The 23,686-nt window shown below is 40.5% G+C and overlaps 1 protein-coding gene across 1 annotated transcript; it reads left to right on the top strand.

Annotated features, from left to right (window-relative positions):
• The first annotated feature begins 228 nt into the window (after positions 1-228).
• On the top strand, positions 229-14,700 carry qdpra (quinoid dihydropteridine reductase a). Its single transcript, XM_030062423.1, has 8 exons — positions 229-405; positions 543-635; positions 1,655-1,751; positions 3,182-3,322; positions 8,229-8,337; positions 9,715-9,798; positions 12,920-13,047; positions 13,988-14,700. The coding sequence occupies exons 1-7, from the start codon at positions 322-324 to the stop codon at positions 13,023-13,025; spliced, it is 714 nt and encodes a 237-aa protein (XP_029918283.1). The 5' UTR covers positions 229-321; the 3' UTR covers positions 13,026-13,047; positions 13,988-14,700.
• The last annotated feature ends 8,986 nt before the right edge of the window (positions 14,701-23,686 follow it).

Here is a 23,686-nt window from a genome sequence, read left to right as displayed (position 1 = left end):
GCACTGGAAACCTGGGCATGTTACATTATTTGTCAGGAAAGCTGCAAATAAAATACATGCATGAATAAAAATAATAAATGGATAAATTAGTCTTACACTTTCACAGTCGTGTTTAACGGTTTTTTAGACGTTTGTGCAAGTTTCTGACGGTACCTGAAGGCAGCATTAGTGCAGCCAACCTGTTGCACAATTCGGTGGTACGCCCCCTCCTCCCTCCTCTCTCTCTCTCTCTCTCTCTCTCTCTCTTTCTCCCTCCCTCCCTCTCTCTCAGTATTTCAGCTGACGCTGTGCCAGCTTCTCACATTGCTCCAACTCCAAAACATGGCTGCAAATCGGGTTATTGTTTATGGCGGAAGAGGCGCACTGGGCTCCAAGTGCGTCCAGCATTTCAAGTCGAAGGGATGGGTGAGTGTATCCGGCTGCTTCACGGCTCTGTGTGCACCCTGTTCACGCCTGCATGTAAAAAAAACAGAGCTCACACACAGCTCTGACTGACTTGAACTGATTAACTGTCTCTCTGTGTCTGTCTTTGCATTCACCAGTGGGTCGCCAGCATCGACATCAACGCCAACGAGGATGCGACTGAAAACGTGCTCGTCAAGTTGACTGAGTCCTTCACGGAGCAAGCCGGTCAGGTGAGGCTGCTGCACGGCTGCTGTCAAACAACCACGATTTTCTCTATTACAAATGTCAACCTGCGGCAGTGAAGGCAGCACGGAGCCTCTGCTGACAGACAGAGGAGACCCAGGTGCTGAGTGCGGGTCCAGCCTCTTTCATTTGTGTATTTGCATAAAGGTGGACAGGGTCTTTCTGGCCGACGCTGCTTTGTCACCTTGCAGGCCCATGCTGCGTTCACGTTTCATCGGAATTACTCTTAATCGCAGCTTAGTAGTGTGAATAAAGCTGATCATTTTGATTTATTTTTAACATCCAATTGGCCTGCTGTCATCGGTGGATCCGCTGCCATGTTTGCCGCATGTGTTGACACACTTCCGCAACTCGTGACGTCATGTGGTGCGTTCGAGGACCCACAAAATCACACGTTTCCTTATCTGTAATTGCAACTTTCACTGTTAAATGTCCTACAAGACAGCTCTTTTGTCTTCTTTAGACAACTCTGACATTTTTCTTTGTCACACAGACATAATAAGTGGTGGGATAATAAACCATCTTACTTTTATGATTGATATCCTGAATTTTGTTGCATCTTTGCATCAAATGCACATCTTAAAAAAGGATTTAATCAATAAAGCTGTGACTTAGTATAGTCTCCTTTCATAATAGACAATTCTTATTTTTGCAGTGTACAGGTTGTGCTTTTATGCAGTGTATTTTCATCTTTGCATTACTTTGTTTTGTTGTATTTAAATTCACTTGCGTTCCCCTTTTACTTGTCCCGCTCATTTGATTGCAATATTTATGCTCCTGAGTGGTTTTGTTAATGGTGTTTTTGCATTGAACATTATTAAAAATACCGCTGAGGGATGATATGAATGTTTTTACAGTTAATCCAACATGACGTGATTGCGGTATAACACAGATATTAAATTTTCCACGTAGCCTGAGCTCAGATGTAATCAGTGTTAAAATGACAATCATGGTGTGTGTGTGTGTGTGCAGTTTATGGGAGGGTGTTATCTCTCGCTTTGTGCAGGTGACAAGAGACGTGGCGCAATTGCTAGGTGAACAGAAAGTCGACGCCATCTTATGTGTGGCGGGAGGATGGGCAGGAGGAAATTGCAGTTCCAAAGGTCAGAGTTCAACTTTTGTTTGCAGTGACATTAATCATCAGCCAATTTTTTTTCTCTGTGTGTACTGATACCAAACGTCATAAAGGGACAGGAGAACAAGATAATTAATCTTTCAGAAGTGAGTATACACTGTGAAGGTGTTCTTTTAAATTTTCTCTTAAACCCTTATAAAGCAGCAATCCTGGTCCTTGGGGTCCAGGCTGAAGTTGGGTTTCTGTCCCACTGGGCAGCTCATTGCATTCACCTGTAGTCTCAAGTCTGAATTAATCCCTAGTTACACAGCAATGCTGAAAATTCCCCGGCAGAATAAAACCAGCAGGGGTCTGGACCCTGAGGACCAGATTTGATGACCCCTGTGTGGCAAATATAGTTGCAAAGTTCTGTGAATTTTCAAAGTTGGAAGCTTTCCATGGGAATTAACAGGAATAAACTCTAAATTTGCAAATTTGCAGGTTAGTCTATAACAGGAAACTTGAATGTAGTTGGGGAAAAAGAACATCTTACAGTGTAATTGTGGTTAAAAACAACCAGATTTTCTGTAAATTCAGTTGAATTTGCACTCTGGATTCCTCAATCACATTCACATAGCACACTACGCCCCCTGTACGAGGCCACGTCCCCCCCGGCATGAGGCCATGCCCCCTGCATGCACCGTGCGCTCCCCCATCACATACACAGATCATTTCTAGGACCCTGCACACTACAGTAGGACTGTCAGATGCTGAGGAAATGTGGAGGGTGTTGATGAGGGCCAGGAAGAAGCCATCGACTCCTGAAAATGCGGAAAAATACAGAAACCAGAGGCTTGAGACGCTTGAGAGAAAATTAATTTTACATTTTGAATGGGGCTTTTTCTGAGGGGTAGGAATATGCCTATTTTATTTCATTTTTTGTTGTTGTTCAAAGAAAGAATGAATTAAAGTTCTACACACAAATAAATCAAAGTCAAAAATGTAATTTGCATTAGTTTGCACGCATCTCTGCTGATGATAAAACAAAATGTTTATGTTTGTATAATACAGTTTGTATAAATTACCCGATGATTCCCACAAATTCCCGTTAATTCCCATGGAAAGTTTCCAACTTGGAATATTTCCAGAATTCCCCAGCTTAACTTCCCATGAAAAGTTTCTGGAAAGTTTCCAGAAACTTACTGGAAATATTCGGCCCCATTGCCAGCCTAGTAGCGAGTTCAGCATTTTGGCGATGGGCTGGGCGGCTTTTCCAAAAACAGAGGTCATTAAAGCCAAAGCCTGACTCTTCAGTTGTTTTGGTTCTGGCTGCAGGGCCAGCAGCACCGCTCCGATGATCCGAGGCATGTCACAAAAATATTAGAGAAATAATGCGAACGACTGAAAATTGAAATCTTACTATAGTTTTTTTTTTTTGTTTGTTTGTTTTTTTAAACCTGTTGTGCATGTGTTTGTCAGATTTGTACAAAAACACAGATCTGATGTGGAAACAGAGCGTGTGGACCTCCACTATCTCCAGCCACCTGGCCGCCCTGCACCTGAAACCTGGTGGGCTGTTGACTCTGGCTGGGGCCAAAGCGTCCCTTTCTGGCACCGGCGGTAAGACACACGTCTCTGTTTAACGCTCCTGTCATGATGACCTCGTTTGGCCTCGCGTCACGTCGGGGTGTCAGTCAGACATTGATATTTCACAGACTACAGTGTGCTTGGGTCTGATAAGTTTATTTATTACAACCCTCATTAGCAGTAACCAAGGTAACAGCTTGTCCCCCTGGTGTCTGTGTTGTCCAATCAGCCAATACAAATGACGTGGCTAATCAAAATCACCACAGTACTCTGACCAGGGAATTGACATAATGATCAGAGGCATGGGAAATGCAAAAGAGCTCCAGACAATGAAAGGAAAAGCTGTCGATAAAATGGATTTAAAAACAAAAATAGATAGAGTGGCTGTTGAGCTGGTCGTCAGCAGGGTGGTTTAGCGATCAGACTGTCTGTGCTGTAAATAAAAGCTCAAACGTTTGATTCCCCCAAGAGCCCATGTGTCCATCAGCAGCGCTGTGTTCTGTCAAAATGTCCGTCAACAAGAAACTAAAGCCCGACCTGCTCACATGTTTTAATTTGCAATGAGTGACAGCATCAGCTAAATGTCTAAAACGTAAATGTTGTGGGTATATTTAAACAGCGAAAGACCAGAGAAAGCCAACAGAAGACATCTGAAGAAGCAGATCTTTAATAATTGATGCTGATGAATTCTTTGCTCATTTGGAGAGTCATTATGTGGTGTTTTATCTGTCTTGAATAAATGGAAAGAGACAGTTTATTGCCTGAAAATGGTCACTCGACCATAATGTTAGCATTTTGTACTGTGGAATAAAATGGGGCTGGACATATGGACAACATTAATATCCTGGAAATCATTAAAAATGATTTCAGTATCAGTTCATGTAATGATGTCCGCTATCGAATACAAAATCACATTACATAGCCAAACTGATGTCTGTCACATTGAAATGCACGGTAAGAAGCATGATCAGACTTTAGATTTTAGAGATTTTATTCATCTTTTCTCTTTAGAATTGGCTTAAACGGAACAGCATTGTGCATCACATTATCTCAGTGTCACTGTTCCACCATGGTGTGACTCTGCTGAAAGACTATAAATTATTTGTAATTTATTATTATTGAATTATTGCCCAGCGCTAGAATTAAAAGACCATGTCTCTCATATGAGAATCCTCGTCCCAGGTTTTTGGTGTGAGGTTCCCACCTCACTATAGTTCACCACAGTTCAGTGTCAGCCGAGCTCTGTGCCCCTAAAAAGCCTGATCCTGCATGACAGTTAGGCAGCGGTGAATTTAACTACGCTTATCCATGGCCATTGTTAACATGTGACAAGCCTCCTGATAGCAGTCCCTGAGGTCTGGTCCCATGTGATGTCCAGGCCGCCCGTTTCCAAGCCAATCCATGTGATGGGCTCAGATCCAGCACTACAACAATACAAAGCCCCAGCTCAGCAGGCACCACCGAGCTGACAACCTCATTGGCTGCCGGCTTAGGAAGAGGATGACTCAGCAGTTTGGGATCCACACACATTATCCATGTGGACCTGGTGTGTGTTGGCTCTGTTGAAACAGAGTGGAGTATCTGATACGTTGTGCTCACGAAGCCTTGTGTTGCAGCACCCTGCCCCCGTGATCTCTCATAAATCTGATTTGTATTTGTGAAAGAAATGTTAGATTTGCTATTGTTGTTTTCTTTGTGAATTCCCACTAAATGTCAGGCAATATCAAGATCCAGGCGTTGAGAAAATAAAACAACAGTGTTGATTGGTGTGTTGACAGACAGAGCTACGCTGTGCTCCCTGTTCCCCCGGATGCTTTGATCAAACAAACTGAGCAAATAGCGGTGTTTACTTAATAAGCATAGGTAAAAAACCCAAATCATCTGTGCTGAGGAGAGAAGGAAGCAGATTAGGATGACAAGTATGGGTTTAGAATTAGGCTTAACTGTATTGACTTTCACTGTGGGGGTTAATCAAAGTTTTAGGAACGTGGCCAAGAAAGGAAACAAACCACCAGCCAAATGTTGGAGACCATTAGTCAGTAACCAGCCTTTGTTTTGAAGGTATATTTCTTTTTGAAAGATCAGTGTGTGTGTGTGTGTGTGTGTGTGTGTGTGTGTGTGTGTGTGTGTGTGTGGTAAAATATTGGAAACGTTTTGCCTCACTTGAAAGGTTGAGGTTTGGAACTGACGAGCCTTTGTGGGCAAAGTGGTTATTTTGCTGCCCTAAATGTGACGCTGGTTAGTCTGAGTGTTTTACTGTTAGTGGCTGATGGTGCCCAGGAAAACAGCACAGCCACATGTTACTAGAAATTCCAGAGGGAGCTTAAAGGTAACAGGGCAAGTAAGGGTGAGCTCACCATGTAAATGCCTTTTATAACCTTAACCTCAGACCTCAGATGTCAAACTGAGGTTGAACTTTAGAGAGAGTTGGTGGAAGGGACTTCTCCACATGTGACTTCTCACAGCTTTCCTACAATGGCAGGATTATGAACATCCTCTCAGAAATGCAATACTACTAGTACTATTACTAATAAAAACAATAATAATAACACTTATTTATCAAGCATCTTTCATACAGGGGGTGTAGCTCAAAGTGCTTTGCGATAAAGTGAAAAAACTAGAATAAAAATAAATAAAAACGGGCAGTTTGAAACAAGTGTAAATACTGCATGATAAAACCAAGCAATCAACTGAATTGCAAACAGAAGAGGCAGCAGAAGCAAGAACAAATATCAATAAGACTTATAAAAGAACTTATAAAACAAAGGAAGACATATAAACAGTAAAACATGTAAAAACAAAGGAAGACAATAAAAACAATAAAATATGTAAAAGAACAGAATAAAATAAAATAAAGCAAGGGAAGTGTGATCGTTAAAAGCAGTGCTGAATGAAGTATTGAAGAAGTGTCGAATAAATAGCAAGTTTTCACTTGTTTAAAAATGTTCAGAGCCTTCATCTCTTTTAGCTTTGCGTAGGGAAATACATAATTTTGGTGCATCCGGATAAAAAAAAGCTGCCAATTTTCTTATTTGTGCGTGATTGTTTGCATTAAAAAAAAAAAAAAAAGCAGCAGAGGGTGGAAGAGGCCGTGAAGGATTATAGAACGACAAATAATTAGTGCAGTGGAGGCCGGTCCCAAGCTATTAAGAGAAGTGAAAAATCAATCGTAAAAGACAGTGGGAGCCGATGCAGGTTAGCTGAAACTGGGATCATCTGCTCTCTCTTTCTTGTTCCAGTTAAAAGCTTAAAGGCTGAGTTCGGAATTAATTGCATTTTATCAATAGATTGTTTTGGGAGAACAGAACAACTGAAAAGAGCATTACATTAGTTTAATCTACTTGAAATAAATGCATGAACAAGTTTTTTGGCACCTTGTTGGGATAGGACCAGCTGTGCCTAGACAGTATCGAGTGTTCAGGTGTGCATCAAACTGCTTTACCTTTTCTCTTCACATTTACACGTTAGGCTTAGCTGATACTCTTAAAAGGCTCACTGTGCGTGGGCAGGTAGAGGTTCAGCATCTCGCTCGAGGACAAGATAAGACAGACTTAATTCTTGATGGAAGCACGTTGGCTTCTACATGGTTTAAACCTGGGAGGGTTGAGTTACAGTGCATCTCTGTGTACTTGCATTGCAAATCAGAGCAATTTGAATTTCACTGTTTCACCTAGACTACAGCGGCATCCCAGTCGGCCTTTCCTCCCTTTCTTTATTAGTTCCGATTTTACTGTTGGAGGTAAAACTAAAGCCCCCAAGAAAATTTCATCCGTCCGCCCCTCCATCCTATTGGTCAGTTTTTCAAATGCAGCTCCGCAGGCCCGTCATGAGATTGGTGGAAGGCGGTGGGGGAGATATTTTGCATTCTTTTAAAGCCCATTTTAAATAGGTGGGGGAAAAGCAACTTATTGATTCCAGATGCCAAAGCTACAAAGCATTCCTCAGAAAAAGCCAGCGCTGGGTTTGTGCAATAAGTCGGTGTGGGAGAATGATGCAGGCGAACTGTAGAGAGATGTGAACAAGCTGAGGGGTTAGTTTGGTATGTAGCCGGTGAATCGAGGGTGATTAAAAATAAAGTATTGGTGCCCTGCTACTTGTGTGGGTTAAGGCACATATCATGTACTGTAATGACCTTCGCCGGATATCATGCCCTCACTTTTCCGCCTTGCTTGTTTTTCTCTGCTGTACATTTTCCGAGCAAACAGAAATGTCCTAAAATAGAAAAAAAAAACAATGAACTTCTGCAGTCCATAAGCTGGTGTTAAAGCGCCCTGCCTGGCCAAGCTGTCAGACGATGCATTACTCATATAGCACAGTGCAAATAAAGGGATAGTGTGTTTTGTATTTTGCAAGGTTAACACTGCAAGTAAAACTCATAGAATGTACTATCCATAGCTTCCCATCCACATTTTCTTGATTTCTCTAGTCATTCCCTTTTTTGTTATTGTGTGGTTTGTACTGTTTTCTTTTTCTTTTTTTTAACAGTAAATAATTTTATTATCATGATTTATGTGCTTTTTTGCAGAAATATTATTCTTAAGGCCATTTTAAATCACATCCATCACAGAATTCAAATCATAAATTGGCAGATTGCAGAGCCATTCACAACCACCAGGCAGTCAGCAGAGGGGCCAGGAGTTATTCGGCTTTACTTTGTTTGTGCATTTTATTCTGAAATTTCTAACTACTAAAATATTCTTTGTCATTTTTTTTTCTCTTTTAAGAACTTTATGGAAAAGATCATAAGTCAAGCTGATATAGTTTCGCATTAAAGATTTTGTTTACCATACTGATACAGCAGTGATTTTACTCCTGCTTGAGTAAAGTTTCAATAAAGTCACAATACGTGTTTCAGGACTCTTTCCACCGCTGTCTGCATCAGCCCTGCAAACTCACTTTCCTCCAGTTCACTAAAAGTTTTCATCTCGTTGATCCACAGGTATGATCGGCTACGGCATGGCCAAAGCTGCTGTCCACCAGCTCTGCCAGAGTCTAGCAGGCAAAAACAGCGGCATGCCAGCAGGGGCGGCCGCTGTGGCCATCCTCCCGTGAGTACTGCACTGTTTCAGCTGGTACACATGTGATACGCACTCAGCTGCAAAACACATTCTTTAATTCTTTGGGAAAACAACAGATAAATCGTACCAGCAATGTAGCCTGTGGGTAAACTGTGTTTTTGTTTTTGTTGTTCTGTGACATTTCAGTTTAAAGTTTTAGCTCACATTTAGATTTAAGATGATAGGACAGGTGTAAAATCCTGCCTAGTGCAGCTTTAAATTCCTTGATCAGCAATATTATAAGGTCCGGTAAAGGTGCAGTGACATCAGAGTAAATGTATCACACATCTTCGTTTAAAAATAATGTTTGTCTGATGAGTGCTTGCTATAGAAATACAAATCAGGGAGCAGAGATAGATAAGCCCACCGATTTCACGCAGTAAATCTGATTGTGCATGTGCTCTGTTTTCAATGAATAAGTCACGCAGGTCTCAGTGCATCATTGTCTCCTTGATTTGCCAGTTGAATTTAAACATGTTTTTTTGTTTGTTTGTTTGTTTTTTTGCACCGTCATCATGAGAGACGAAAATTAGGTTTCATGGGTGTTGAGCTGTCCAGGCTCTCCGTTTGGTTGAATCTCTAACACCATGTGGCTGCGCTGAGCCCGCCTCTCCAGCTAGCTGTCACATCTGTTTTGCGTTAGCCCCATGACTTGCATTTCTGCCACAGCAAGCCAACCTCCATCTACTGCTGCAGCATCATGTACCAAACAGCGCACTTGATGAATTCACAATATGCATTGTATTCCCAGAGAAGCATAGCTGAGATGCATCAGCTTTAAAAATGTCCTTTTTATGATTTTTTTTTCTATAGACTCGCCTTCTAAAGTTTAGAATGTGGTTTGTTAAAATCCAAACAAACCAGTGTTGTTAGATAAAACCATCCAAGGATTTATATTTACCCCCTTTCATTTCGAGCTTCTTTGCTTTCTCTTACATCCATAAAATCCATTGGCCATTAGTGTGACAGATAACTTTATTCCCATATTGCATATGTAGAGCTTGTACCATCATGATATCTATTGGAAAATACTATATTCAGCACCCAGGCATTCAATACTAAGTACCTTCTTAATAGCACCTTTGGTACACTTGCACTGATATTAATATGCTCTGTTTCTGTGTAATAAGCTTAGAAAATACAAGACACCCTGACTTAAGTGATATTTACAGTCATGAATATGATAATAAAACAGGAAAATTATGCAAATGCCTTCATCTTTTCTTTTTGTTTTTAATCCGCACAAATGGCTTATGCAGCGCCGTGTTGGTGCTCTGTGTGTGTGTGGTGATGCTGCAGCTCTCTCTCTCCTCTCCGCCCCTCAGACACAGCGGCTTACCCTGATTGTCATCTGGTTTAATTTGGCAGGGTTACCTTGGATACACCAATGAACAGGAAGTTCATGCCTGACGCAGACTTCAGTTCCTGGACACCACTGGAGTACATTGCCGAGTGAGTGCTGAGGAGAATGATGTTGAATATCGTCTTTTCTCTTCTTTCCAGGCTGCTGTGAGCTCAGTGGAAATGATTCAGTTTGCAGATTACGATAGCACAGATCTGTTTTCATTGCCATCATCAGACAAAACAATGGAGTATTTCTTCCATTTTTTTTTATTTGTAATTGTTTTTTCAGAACTAAACTGCTCAGTATGCAAGACCCAGTATAGAAAAATAGGCATGTTGCATGATTTTAAAGGAAAAAATCAAACTTTCTATACTCTTTACACTGTTATACATCATTAATATGTGAACTATATTAATCTGTGATCCTGAATTCATTCCAGGAGTGATTTTGTTAAAATTTACTTTTTTGATATACCCGCTTCCCTGAACCTTTCTCATAAACGTCTACCTCCATTAGTTATTTCCTATATTTCTCTAAATGCCTTCCAGCAATCTCTAAAAGAGAGGTTATGAATTTGTTGCTTTCCATCTAAAAGTAGGCATACAGGCATATAACAAGCTTAAAAGTGTGATCATTTACCTCTGTGTTGTGCCTGTCTAAGGTAGCAGTCATGCCCCTCATTCACCGTTCAGTGTGTCTTGTGGCTGCATTGCATTCTGGTTTATTGAGGTGGAGAAACTGGTACCTCTACTGGTATCTCCTTATTTGGTTTCTGAATATTGGATGAGTCTAGAAAAACAGGTCCTTGTTCTCCTTTGTTGTTATGTGGGGGAATATCTTGGTATGACGTCAGTGCCATCTGTTTTTGGCTAGTTACCCTCAGGAGTAAGAAACATACACCACCAAACAAAAAAAGCAATCTAAGGACACATGGTGCATCCCCAACTTTTTTTTTTTTTTTTTTTTTTTTTTTTTAATGGTATATATAGTCATTTAAAATCATATTTTATGGAATAAGGGTCAGTAAATTATTTTGTTTGCTGAACAAAAACGTCTGATATAAAAGGGGTCTCTAAGGAAAATGGGCCTGGGTTCACGGCTGGTCAGATATACATGGACAATATTACAATAAGACATGAGAAAGTGGATTATTAACATTTAACCACAAGAAAACAAAATGGATCTATCTTGTGTGCATTTTTGTGTGCTTATCCCTTTGTGTGTGTGTGTGTTTGTGTGTGTGTGTGTCTTTTTGATTGCTTACTTGCCTGTTTTATTTAATGTCTCTTGTCTACCTTGTTTGTAAGTGTATTATTTAAGACATTCATTCTATTATTTATGCACCCGACAACATAACAAGGATTTTATTATACAAGATAAATGATTTATGTGATACAAAACATTTTGAAAAAATTCCACTTCGATTATCCAGCCAAAGACGTTAAGTAAATACAATCACTAACTGAGAAATTTATTGTGGTTTCCTGAGCACATCTGTCTTCCAGTACTTCCAATACAGTAATGTGGACTGTAAAAAATGCTCTTTGTAAGAACTGATTTAGTTTTGAATTTCTCTTTATTTCTGATCATTTCTACAATATTTAACATTCAACAAAATTATAACTGTCAGTGGAGTGGTATGATTTAACTTGGTACCAGTGCAATTTTAATGTTTTGAAAGTGAGTATTTCAGTAAAATCTCCAGTCAAGGAAAAATCAGGCGTGAAGGTTTTTGCAAAGATAAACTTTTCATGAAGAGTCAGTCAGAAATGGTGAGCCTTTCAGATTGCCCTCATTCAGAGGAGTTAATCTGGTAACATTTAGGTTTGGAAACATGCCAGCAGAAATTTGGAAACATGCCATGCAGTAATCTGGTGCATTTAAACTGAAGTTTGGTTGATTTCCATTCTGCTTGGAAACCAAGCGATGAAACCTAGCCTCTGCAGGCCAGGGGAGATTAGATGGGAATTTATCCAGCTTGATAATCCCTGAGGAAACAGATGAGGGTCCAGAGACAGAAATAGAAACATTGTGGGTGGAGGCAGGTTGCAGTCGGCTCTTCAGTGTCCCTTTTCCTCCTCGGTTTACCTTTCTGGCTCTCAAAATCTTACTGTGCTCAATAGAAAGGACTGCATGCTATTTTTAGTTGAAGACTTCATTTCCAGTACACTGTAAATCTGCTTTAGAGAGACAAGGATATTGAAATTCACTATTCAACATCACCATATATAGAGGATACGGGTGCTAAATGTGTAGTCATTTGAGTACCTTTGTTTTTTACCCAAAGTTTTGCATCTCATTTGAAATCTAGTGCTAGTCCTTTACATTGCATTCTGTAAGATTATATATATATGTATACATATATATATATATATATATATATATATATATATATATATATATATATATATATATGTGTGTGTGTGTGTGTGTGTGTGTGTGTTACAGCAAAGATGTTCTATAAAAGTAACAGAGTAAATTGGCTTTATAAAACATATGCAATTTTTGATCTTAGCACCAGGGCATATTAAAACTCCCGTGTGTATTATTTCATCATCAATAAATCATTATCATATTAAAGTTGAGACACTATCATGATTATCATCAGTACACAAGACCTGAGCAGCCTCTACCAGCCTCTGCACGTCAGCTGCAGTGTGCTGTTGGGTCAGAGTTGTGACTAAAATCTACTGGATTGCTTTACAGCACAAAAGAGGAAGAGGTGTTGCTCTTTCAGTGCAAAAGCAGCTGAAGCCTTCAGAGTTTGTTGTAATGGCAGCTGGTGGAAGGAGTGAAAGGTCGAGGAGGGAAAAAAAATCACCTCCAACATGCTCATCATCTTCAAAAATTAAAAAAAAAAGAAAAGAAAAGAAAAAAAAAGAAAGAAATGCTACTCGTGCTACACATAGCAGCTGGCCAATAGAAAACTGCACAAAGCAACACAAAAATGTACACAGAATATGTAAGATGATAATATGACAACAAAATGAAGTCCATACAGAATGAATTGTGTGGAGCGCTACAACATACAGTATGCATGTGCAATAAATGATAAGGATTAGGGAATATGAAGACAATGTGAAGTTCAAGCACACATACATGATGTGCAAAATGTGTCCACATTAACACACCTGCAGAGGCTAATTGAGTGCCAAGCTGACATGCAAATGCATAGACATGTTAAGGGCCACCATAAAATGCCGTTTCTCTTTCTTCTTTTTCCTCTAGTTTGTTTTACGGCTGGGCTAGTGGAGTGGACCGGCCAGCTTCAGGAAGCCTGATGCAGCTGCTAACCTCCGGAGGCGAAACCCAGGCTGTGGTGGCCGAGCAGTAGAGGACAGGGAGCTGAGGAGATGGTGAGGGAGGGATGGAGAGAGAGAGAGAAAGAGAGAGAGAGAGAGATGGAGGAGGAAACTGATAAAGATGGATGTAAGCAGAGGGAGGGGACGGAGAGATGGAGAGGCTGAGATAGAGACTGGTAGAGAGAGAGAGAGGGGGAGAAATCGAGGGAGAGAGAGTGATGAAGAGTGTTGGAGGGCACAGAGGAGAGCGAGGTGATAGAGTGGAGAGAGAGAGAGAGAGAGAGGAGGGGAGGAAGAGAGATGGTGACAGAGAGGAATTGAATAAAACAGGGGAGGGAGAAGAAAGCCAGATGGGTTTGTCTTGGAGGAGGGAGAGGTGGCGGGGAGGGGACAGGGAACCCTTTCCTTGTAAAAGCAGCCACACAGCGCCATCTAGTTGTAGCCTGCCATAATAACATCACAGACAGTTACATGACAAACAATCATCATTTATTGAATAAGAATACCGGCATTTACCAATTACAGATTTCCTTGGTATTTCTCCATTCCATATCCTTATAAATTGAATGCTTTGAATACTTTCACTTTGGACTAACTTGTCATTATTTTTGATAGCTGATAGATAATTGATCAACAGTGAAAATATTCATTAGTTGCAACCCTATATCATACAGAGAGTGTCTCATTACACTATGTCTGCAGGAGTCATAACACATTTTGATGTGATTTTGAAGCTTGTAGCACAAAATATTTTAAGTGATTCTTTAGGAAAGGCAAGTGATGTAAAATCATACATATCTGAAAAGCAAAACACACATAATATATGTGTCTGAGTGGGCCAAGGGTGCCTGTTATAGTATGTGAAGCCTAACAGTTGACATCATACTATTGTAACTCCAAAATTTAACCTTTTTTTATATGCAGAAAAAAAATTCTGTGTCTTTGTTCAGTGGTCACAAGCCATTTATTTTAATAACTTGTTTTTTCCCCCCAGGTGTTCTTCACCTCTGCCAACCTTTCCTTGAAGTTTGAGTTGAGTGATTCCAGCCTTAATTTTTTATGGAAAACCCTCCCCTGAAAATGCAACCAAACAACTGTTCACCTGTAATTCTGTGTACCAACGAGAGGCGTACGTGGCGTCGTGACTGTGTGTGTAACGTCAGCTCTGTAGTCCGGACATCAGTATGTTTGTAATGTTGAGTCCTTGTAGGTCCTCTCCCACTGCACCACAAAGGGAACCTCAACGTAAGAAGTAAGCCGCTGTCTTCTTTCAAACGGACAAAACACTTGAAAGTGGAATGGCCTTATTGTACATTTGTAGGTGTTAGGTCGAGTGTCCTTGGTGTGTCTGCGCTAAGAATACAGTGTGTCCTGTTGTGGTTTTCCAAAGTCCTGTAGCTCATTGTATTTGTATCAGATTTACACTGAAATATGTCAAAATAAAGAATTCTGTGTTTTAATACCCACTGAATGTGGAAATTTAGTAAACTTGACACATACTGCATCACACTAACCTATTTTACTCATGTAATTATATTTAATTTCAAGCATTCCAGTCAGACGTGGATGTGCTATGTGATCTTATGCACTGAATAGATATTAGATAGTCTTAGAAATGAGCACCTTAGATGAGTGGTTCTCAACCTGTGGGTCAGGACCCCCACAAAGGGTCACAACATGATCTATGACATAACCAAAACAAAAAAAGCAAACTTGTAACTACACAAATTTATCATGACTTTTAATTTTTTTCTGTTTGTTTTTTCCCCATTCCATAGCCTTTCTTAGATAATTAATCAAAGAATCCCCCCAAAAAAGGCTAAGGATCATTTTTCAGTCAAACTCTTCACTCTGCATATGCAGCACAGGGTGGGTGTCAGGGGTAGGCATTGGTTTAGTTTTAAAGGTAAAGGTTTAAGGGTGCTAGGACACCAGCCCTCCTTCAGTTCCAGTTGTGAAATACATATTGTAATGACAAAATCATTATCTGTTATTGTGTTGTTCTGTCATATGTGAGTGTGTATGTATAGATTTCAGCTGTTACTGCATTATTACAGAAGCATGCACTGACTAATGAAAAAGTGCTGCCTACAGTCTTTGCCCGCTTGCAGAAAGATGTACTTTCCTCCACTGTGTGTGTTATATGTTTGCCTTTTCCTGGTGGCCTCTCATTGGTTGACACTGCATGCCGAAAATAACTGGATGTGGGGCAGTAAACTTAAGAGTGATATTCTACCGCAGGAAACACAGGACAATGTTGGTAAATGTGCACAGCCTTTTGTTATGGTTGTGGTACTTTGGTGATAATTGTAAAGTAAATTCAGCTGGCTTTTCATCGCTAAAAAAGATATATCTTTTTAAACTTTTAGAAGCTCATTGCTATGCTGCATGTTACATGTACACAGCCAAAACAGACACAGAGCAACCCAGGGCTGTAGCCCCACCTTGTGGCCACATCACTGGTTTTAGGTAAGGATATTTAGACTTAACTTACAAGAAAAGGTACAGCTAAGCATGAAAGTTTAAAGCTGTGTCCAAATTAAGAATGAACAATTCCTGAAAATATTGCCGAAATCATAATATGGCCAAGTGCAATGCAGAGGTGCCACAGAGATGCCCAGGCCTACAACTGGTATTCTGCAGATGTAAGGAGACAGCCCTCAACAAAAATCACATCACAAGCATTTTAATATTTTTTTTCAGTCAAAGTTAAAATTTTGATGCAAAAATGATCATTTCCACATGAATAGTGGATCGTAATGCAATCACAGTAGCTGTCAAAATAAGCACAATATGATTTTTTTTTGTACCATACTGTTCAGGCTTAGCCTAAATGGCTCTTCTCATTGGCCTGACTAACTCCTAGACTGTCTGCTTATTCCCTGTTTTTTTTTTTTTTTTTTTTTTTCATCATGTGACTCTAATGGGTCTTCACTTGAATCAACCCTCAGCAGTTTTTCATAGTGCACTCATACCCATCCCAGGCCTAAAACAATGATAACCAGAGAGAAAACAATAAAACCAACCACTAGATGGCACTCTCCAATAACAATCTCACCGCTGCACTTGCCAATATTAGTTTTTCAGTGCAAGAAGTATTAATCAAATGGATGAGTTAACACTGAGAGTTGAATATGTACTGCCATGCATGTAGTTATATAAAAAAAATGCAAATAACAGAGGGATCCCTCTGCATTCTTTCCCCTGCAGAGAACTGATTACCAAACATCCAGGCCTTTCACCTCGGCCAATTCAAATCTCTACAGCACTGGCATCAGGGAAGACATCAATTTACCAGTTTGATTATGACAGATAGATTTTTCTTTTACAGCACCATTTCTCCCTGCGCAAAATGTTGTCGTTGTTCAACCAACCCATATATTTACCCTTAGCATGGACCAGAATGCACATAAATAGACCGGAGTACAATTACTGAGCCTTAGTCTTAAACTCTGCTATTCCTCCTGGCTGGCCACACTTCCAGGGGACTGTAGGGCTGTTGACAAGCACACGGCAATAAATCACCATGCTGAGGATTAATAGGAAAGACCAAAGCGCCTCAGCTCACTGTAGCTGATATGTATTTATTCTAGGTGGCGTAGCAATTCATCTCCCTGCGTGCGTGTGTGCATGTGTGCGCTTGTGTGTGTGTGCGAGGGCCTGAGGCGTATTCAACACGTCTGTGCATACATTACCTCCCATGATGCCAGCACTATAGAGTGATTGCCCATGGGGATCGAGTGAATGTTTATCACCGAAAGTGTTTCATCTGATCAAAGATTACCGCTGAGACAGTGCATGTTGTTCCTGTTTCAAGTAGGGCAGATAAGTTGTCACCTAGCGCCACAGATGCTATTGTTTTGTCTAATGTGAACCTATGAGAGGCAAATTATTTTTATGTCACTAATGCAGTGGTGTGCTAAAGACTCTGCCTCGGCGCTGTGGCACTTGTTCCTGTTCCTCTGTTTCCTGTTCAGCAGGAAACAAGGTACTGACACACATTGGGCAGTGCATTGATTATACCAAAAGCTGCAGCTGGTCCAAAATGGAGCTGCTCGTCTAGGTTTCCCACATCAAGAACTGCCCAGGACCTGTGCTTTGGCTTTCCATAAACAGCCCTTGTGGATTCAAGTTCACATTCAAGCTGTAATTTGGCCTTCTTTGCTATGCTTCAATGCATATGTGGTTCACCTGAGGCACCTTCTTCCATGTTGGACTTTGATAATGACCCCGTGGAGGTTGAAAAGGGTTATTTTTTAAAATTCTTGTTATTGTAACGAGCTATGACAGAATAAAGGCTTTTTAATGACTGACACAAGTCCTTCTCCCTCTCCATGCTCGAGGGCCTGAAGTGAGTGTTCTTGGACATATCTGAAGCCTCTCTCTTCAAGAACAGTGTTTTTCTGCGGAGAAAAAAAGCCTGCAGACTCTGAATAGACCACTATTGGTCTCAGCTTTGGCCATCTAACTTCTTCATGTAACAGACATAGCCATCCTGCAAGACGCACACTGTGCTCATAGAAAACAACTTGAAAAGAGCAGTGCTGTATCGAGCAAATGAGTACATGGAACATTGTGTCAGTTCAGATACAGCCAAACAAGAAAGTTACACATGTTTAACTGAGGGTTCAGGCATACTGACTGTGTATTTTGATCAGGCTGGTTCTACCTAGCCCTCTTGAGTTCATCAATGGCAACTATTGGAAAAAACCATTTGATGATTGCTATTAGTCATGCATTTCAGCAATGTAGCATTTGTTATTTGTGTATAAAACTATATACTATTTCAGATTTTGTGCTATTTTGTGTCCTTGTGGAACTCCAGGAAGAATACTTGTAATAAAAAGCAATAAGTAATGGGGATCCAAGCAAACAATAAACAACAGACCCTTACAGGACACATACACAGTCTACTCGACTATACATATCACTTTACACACATACACTGTAGATTAAAGCGATAATCCGATCTTTTCCATATAAATACATTTCCGTTGTGTTGGTGTCTGCCACCAACTGATGTAACACAAAAGGGGATTCAGCCTGTACACACTTCATGAAAGCCACTGCATTTTGCATTTCAAAAATGGGAAAAATCCCGATGATGTGTTTTTTCCAGGAGTTTGTTTGAAATAAACAGAGGAAGAACTGGGTAGTTAACATGAGCAGAGGTAGCCACCATGGCTGAGCAGACAAAGACAAGGGCGCTGCATATAGAAACTCAAACTTAAACAGAAAATTCCAGAGGGGGAAATTTCCCAGTCCTGGCCACAGTGTGATTGACAGATTGTGGTGCAAAACCACCACCGCAAAGATATTACCAAAATCAGAAAAATATGAATTTTACAAAGCCATGGCCACCATTAAGGTTGCTTTGTTCAGAGATAACAAGACCATCTCTGCTTTGCTGCTGATTAATCAAATTTGGGTTTTTGATTTTCTCTGATTTTAATTTCTCCAACAGTTCCAACTTAACATGCTGATGGGTTTTATGAGGAGAGACATGAAGCGTGTTGGCGGCTCAGCAGGCTGAGCTACGTGTCCTGCACTTGCAGTGTGGTGGGGTCAAATCCAGCCCATGACCTTTTGCACATCTCAAGGTCCCTTCCCCCATTCATCTGTCCTGTCACTCTCCCACTGTGCAATACAAAAGAAATGGCCTTAAAATATATGTTTTAAAAACATTTGTATAGGCAGTATTTGGGTAACTCTCATAACTATGAACTTCTATTTTTGTTTATTCTATAAAATTAAAGCTGGTGGTAGTTTTTGTCTCAAACATCCATGCATTTTCATTTTTATTTTTTGTCCATATGGTACATATGGAACCTACCAATGGATAACACAGTACACAGAGAACTTGCTGCAACATTAGATTTATTGACGGTGGATTGAGACATTCAAGCACATGCCGTCTCTGTGATTCATTGTCTGAAGCCGGGAGAAGAGCAACGTCCAGTCCTGTTTACATGAAACCCCTGGAGGTGAATTTCCTGATTAAGACCCCCCTCCTCCCCCAAGCCTCTCTAACCTTGTAATTGTGTGTATGGCAGTGTGCGTGTGCATGTGTATGTAATAAGTGTGTGTGTGTGTGTGTGTGTGTGTGTGTGTGTGTGTGTGTGTGTGTGTGTGTTACCCATGCAACCTTTCTTTCATGAATAGTATATGTGCACGCATGGATTTATTGTGTGTGTGAATGCTTGCTTGTGTATGTAGTGTGTTTTATGTGTGTATTTTGTGGGTGTGTGGGTATTTGTGTTGTAAGTGCATGCTTACTTGTAAGCATAGTGTGAAAGTGCATATGTGCATGTATGTAGTTATGTGTGTGTTTGTGTGTTTATGCAGATTATGTGTATATGGGTGCTTCTCTTTATTTAAATATACACAAATATTTGTGTGCATGTGTGCGTGGGTATGTGTGTGTGTATGTGTGTGTGTGTGTGTGTGTGTGTGTGTGTGTGTGTGTGTGCGTGTTTGTGTTTGTGTTTGTGTGTGTTATGTGTGTTAATGTGTATGCATGTTGTGTGTATATGCTTGCTTAGGAGTTTTTAAATATTCATAAAATATACATAAATCTGTGTGTGTCCGGAAGCTTACTTGTGTGCTTGGTGTTTGAGTGCATGTGAGAATTCAAGTGTCTTTCTCTCTCTCTCTCTCTCTCTCTCTCTCTCTCTCTCTCTCTCTCTCTCTCTCTCTCTCTGTGTGTGCGTGTGTGTGTGTGTGTGTGTGTGTGTGTGCAGTAATAGTAGTAGTAGTGCTGTGTGTGCACTGTGTAGAGGTTATGTCTGAGATGGCGGGGCGCCATGTGGAAGCCATTGAGACCTGGAGCAGCAGTGAACATGGAAGGTGAGGCCAGATGGTAGTGGTTAGCCCTTGGCTGCTCTGGGTAATCTGACCTGCAGGGGAGGACCCCTCTGCCTCCCGAGGACCAGCCGCAACATGTGTTGCGTGAGAGTAAGTCACCCAAAACCCAGGAACCGCCTCTCAGCTTCCTGACTGCCTGCTCTCGGAGCCGGGGCTGTTTTTTTAACCGAGGATCTAAAACAACAATACAGAAACAGGATCAGACAGAACAGCTCAGAAACAGGATCATGGTGGATCCAGAGGTCTGAAGGCACTGTAGAAGTTCATTTCATGCATTTATCCTGCATGTATCTGTATTAACACTGTATACACTGGTAGAAGCCCCCCTTTCATCCATTCATGCTGCATTTATCCTGCATATATATTGTGTATATAGTGGTAACCACCAAAAAAGTCCCCCATCATATAATTATTGTGCATTGATCCTGTATCAGTCTTGCATTGTTACTGCAGGCAGTTGTTGCTTGAGTCAAATTACTCTGCAGCAGCACAACATTATCTAAACCTACTAAAAAGTGGGACTTCTGCGATGGCTACATCTGTAAAATGTCAACTGGCCAAACAGCACATTATAAATAAAGTCATGCTCCTAAAGTGGGTACCAACTAGAGGAAAAAAAAAAATAAGGTGTCGGTTGATGAATTTGAGATTTTGCTTGTGTGGAATATAATCTCTATTGTGTTTTAAATATCAGCGTCCACTATTTAGGTGTAAGGATGTTTAGGTTAGATGTACTGTATGTGAAACAGCCATATGAATGAAAATGTTATGTCCATTTTACTACTTTAAAATGCACTGTGCTTTATGTTGAGAAATAATAATGAAAATGTGATTATAAAAATTAATCACAAGGAATAATAACAACGCTCCATTGGCTAAAACAATTTGATCAGTGTTTCTGGATGTATAAACTGATGTATGATGCCTTGATGTCACTTGCAGTCCCCAGTTTAAGCTGCACCCAGCAGTGCCTCTAGATGGCACTAAGCCATAAGTGAATTTGGGGTAGGGATGCATAATTAAAAATTGAGTGATAAGTTTTGATGTAATTAAATAGCCTTCGAGCCAGTAACTCATGGTGCTGGGGTCATGGTGGATAGAGATTTTATTTTTGAATAGACAGTATTAGACCAGTGTCTCTTAAGATCAAGAGAACTGTAGGTGGTAGTAAACATCTGCTCAGTGAGACGTGAGGCACTGCTTAAAAATCCATGTCAATGAATAAATGATGCACTCATGAAGACTTGTAGTAGATAGTCTTATAATGCACACGATAATTAAATCACAAAATAGCAGCCTGAATATTTTCATCATTTATTTTTATTTTTTATTTATTATTATTATTTTTTTAAGTCTCAAAGACTTAGACTCAAAGCCTGTTGCTAAAACAAACCATTCAGTCACTCACTAACATGCACATGGCCGACCACAACAGAAACATCAGTGTCTTTGGAGCGTTTTGATTTGCGATTATAGTGAAGTTATGGGGGAGCAGTCTTCCTGGCCTGTCAGGAACATCAGTTTTACAATAACGACAAGCTGACAGCAATGGCTCGCTAGGCGCGTACTTTCTGTCAAAACTGCACTATATATATTACTGTATTCTGTCTAAGCTAATACATATGCAGTACACCATTCTGCAAGTCATATTGGCAGATTTTGTCATTATCTAGGTTTGCTGTGACATTTTCAGAGTGTTTATGAGAGCAACGTTATGGCATTTTAATACAGATTATTACCATGAGACAGAAGAGTGGGATCACAATGAGCCAAACCTGCTGCTCTGTGCAGAATGAAGACAATAAATCTGTTAATGTGCTCCGAGCAAGCATATATTGTCTGTCTAAGTTTTACTGTGTTTTACAGTATGCTGTTCCCACATGTAACTGTCATAAACTCCTCTCGGAGCGGTAGTATCAATCATAAGCTCTGCTCTGTGCACCGCCCTGCTCTTTTTTTCCCCCATCGGTTCCACAGTACATCTCCATGCTGTTTAGATAATTGAAAGGTTTTATTCCCAAATGTGGGATATCCATCTTGGAAAAAAAAAGAAAAAAAGACTGATGTTCACTGTGCAACATCACTGAACTGCAATTAATTATAATATAATCTAAAATATGTTTCAAATAAAGCTCTTTTGTTAGCTAATACCTTGACTCATATTCCAAAGTGAGTTTGGTTTTCACACTCAGCAGTCATTTGGTCAGAAGAGGTGTCACCTTTTTTTTTTTTTTTTCAACGTGGCGGATGTGGTGGTTTTGAAACTCAATTAGATGTCTAGTTTCCCATAGCCACCCTGCTGTGTCACCAGGGGAGGAGGTGACGGAGGAGGAGCAGGTCTGGGCTCTGGGGCTCCGGGCCTCGGGGCTAGGAGCCAACACTGTCTCACCTTTTCTCTTAGTTTGCTGTTGTGTTTTTCTCCTAATCTCTTATTAGCTAACAAGTGCTTCTCTATCGCACACTGAAAGAGCTCAGAAATGTTTGATACATGCAGTTGTCAGGGCGCTGAGACTCTGATCCGCACGCTCTTTGATGGCTGCTTGTAATGTTGGTGATCTAGGACGCCAAGCTGATCCTACTGTTGTACTCAGTGTAAATCTACTCGGGACAAATGGCCAAAATGTAAATGCCTCTGGCCAAACCGGCCACCCAATCCCCAAGTGATGACAACCAGCAACATCAGGGCTGAAGGCAGGCTGCCATTAGAGGTAATAGCCTCGTTATTAGCATGGCAGTGGGGACAGGGGAGGGAGGTGGCGGTGTTGGGGGGCCGGCATCACATATGACCCACCTAATCACATCTGTCACTTCTGGGACTATCTGACAGGTTCCTGTTCGGCATGTTGCGTGTTTACCCGCTTACGAAGCAAGCCAGCCATTTGCGCCTCAATTGTTAATTAGGTAATCTACACAGGATTTGCGAAGATGGGTGGAAATGTTCACAAAGATGGAGATGTGCCACTCTGTGACATCAGTAAGTGATCCGCTGATATACGATACATGCAATACATAATGGTAAATGACACCCCCAATGTGCTTTGAAGAGGGAAACGCCTTTTTGATGTCTACAACTTCTCCCCCGAGATGCCTGTGTCAACATACCACCCCCCCTTTACACACACACACACACACACACACACACACACACACACACACACACACACACGCATACATATATAAAACACGCAGAAACATACATATTGTCTGTGCACCCACCTGCAGGTTTGGTGTTTCTGTTTTTCTTGTTTTTCTTTTACTTGCACAAAAACTTAGTGCAAGTAAAGTCGGTTATTTATGCGTTGAGTGAGTTTCACGGTCCTTGGGCCATCAGAACATGTTATACCTAAACTGTATAATTTTATAATGTCAATAATAAAGTAAGCATTCTTTACTTTTTTATGCCTCACAGTGATTCTTACCTGCTAAGTATTTAGTCTAAAAAAATAAGTGCACAGATTTTCCATGCAAGTATCAGGAAGATAGATAGATAAATAGATGATAGATAGATAGATAGATAGATAGATAGATAGATAGATAGATAGATAGAATAACAGTGCAGGAGACCTCAAAGCTGAATCACATTTAGAAAATGGAAAGTTTTACTCCAGGCTCACAACCTTGTCATGTATTATGAAGGCGTGATGCATAATACATTTGCAGTATAGTACAAGTGTGCTATTGAATTTGCAGCGCATAAACTTGAAACTATAAACTTTGAGCCAAAGATTAATAACAGTGATTAATAATGAAAATGATTACCAAGGTTAAAAAAAAAAAAAAACATATCATAGTTTATAATAATAAGCTTTATCTCCATAGTGTTTCTCAA

This window comes from Myripristis murdjan, chromosome 10 (genome assembly GCF_902150065.1).
Source record: "Myripristis murdjan chromosome 10, fMyrMur1.1, whole genome shotgun sequence".
Taxonomy (NCBI): domain Eukaryota; kingdom Metazoa; phylum Chordata; class Actinopteri; order Holocentriformes; family Holocentridae; genus Myripristis; species Myripristis murdjan.
The sequence above is the reverse complement of the archived record's forward strand: the minus strand, read 5'-3'. Positions and strand labels throughout refer to the sequence as shown.

What these genes read in the sequence shown, in the direction of transcription:
- qdpra (XM_030062423.1), top strand. Translation starts at nt 322, where the DNA reads ATGGCTGCAAATCGGGTTATTGTTTATGGCGGAAGAGGCGCACTGGGC. An exon ending in AGGAAATTGCAGTTCCAAAG is followed by an intron (nt 1,752 to 3,181) that starts GTCAGAGTTCAA and finishes TGTGTTTGTCAG; the next exon opens with ATTTGTACAAAAACACAGAT. An exon ending in GCCGCTGTGGCCATCCTCCC is followed by an intron (nt 8,338 to 9,714) that starts GTGAGTACTGCA and finishes TTAATTTGGCAG; the next exon opens with GGTTACCTTGGATACACCAA.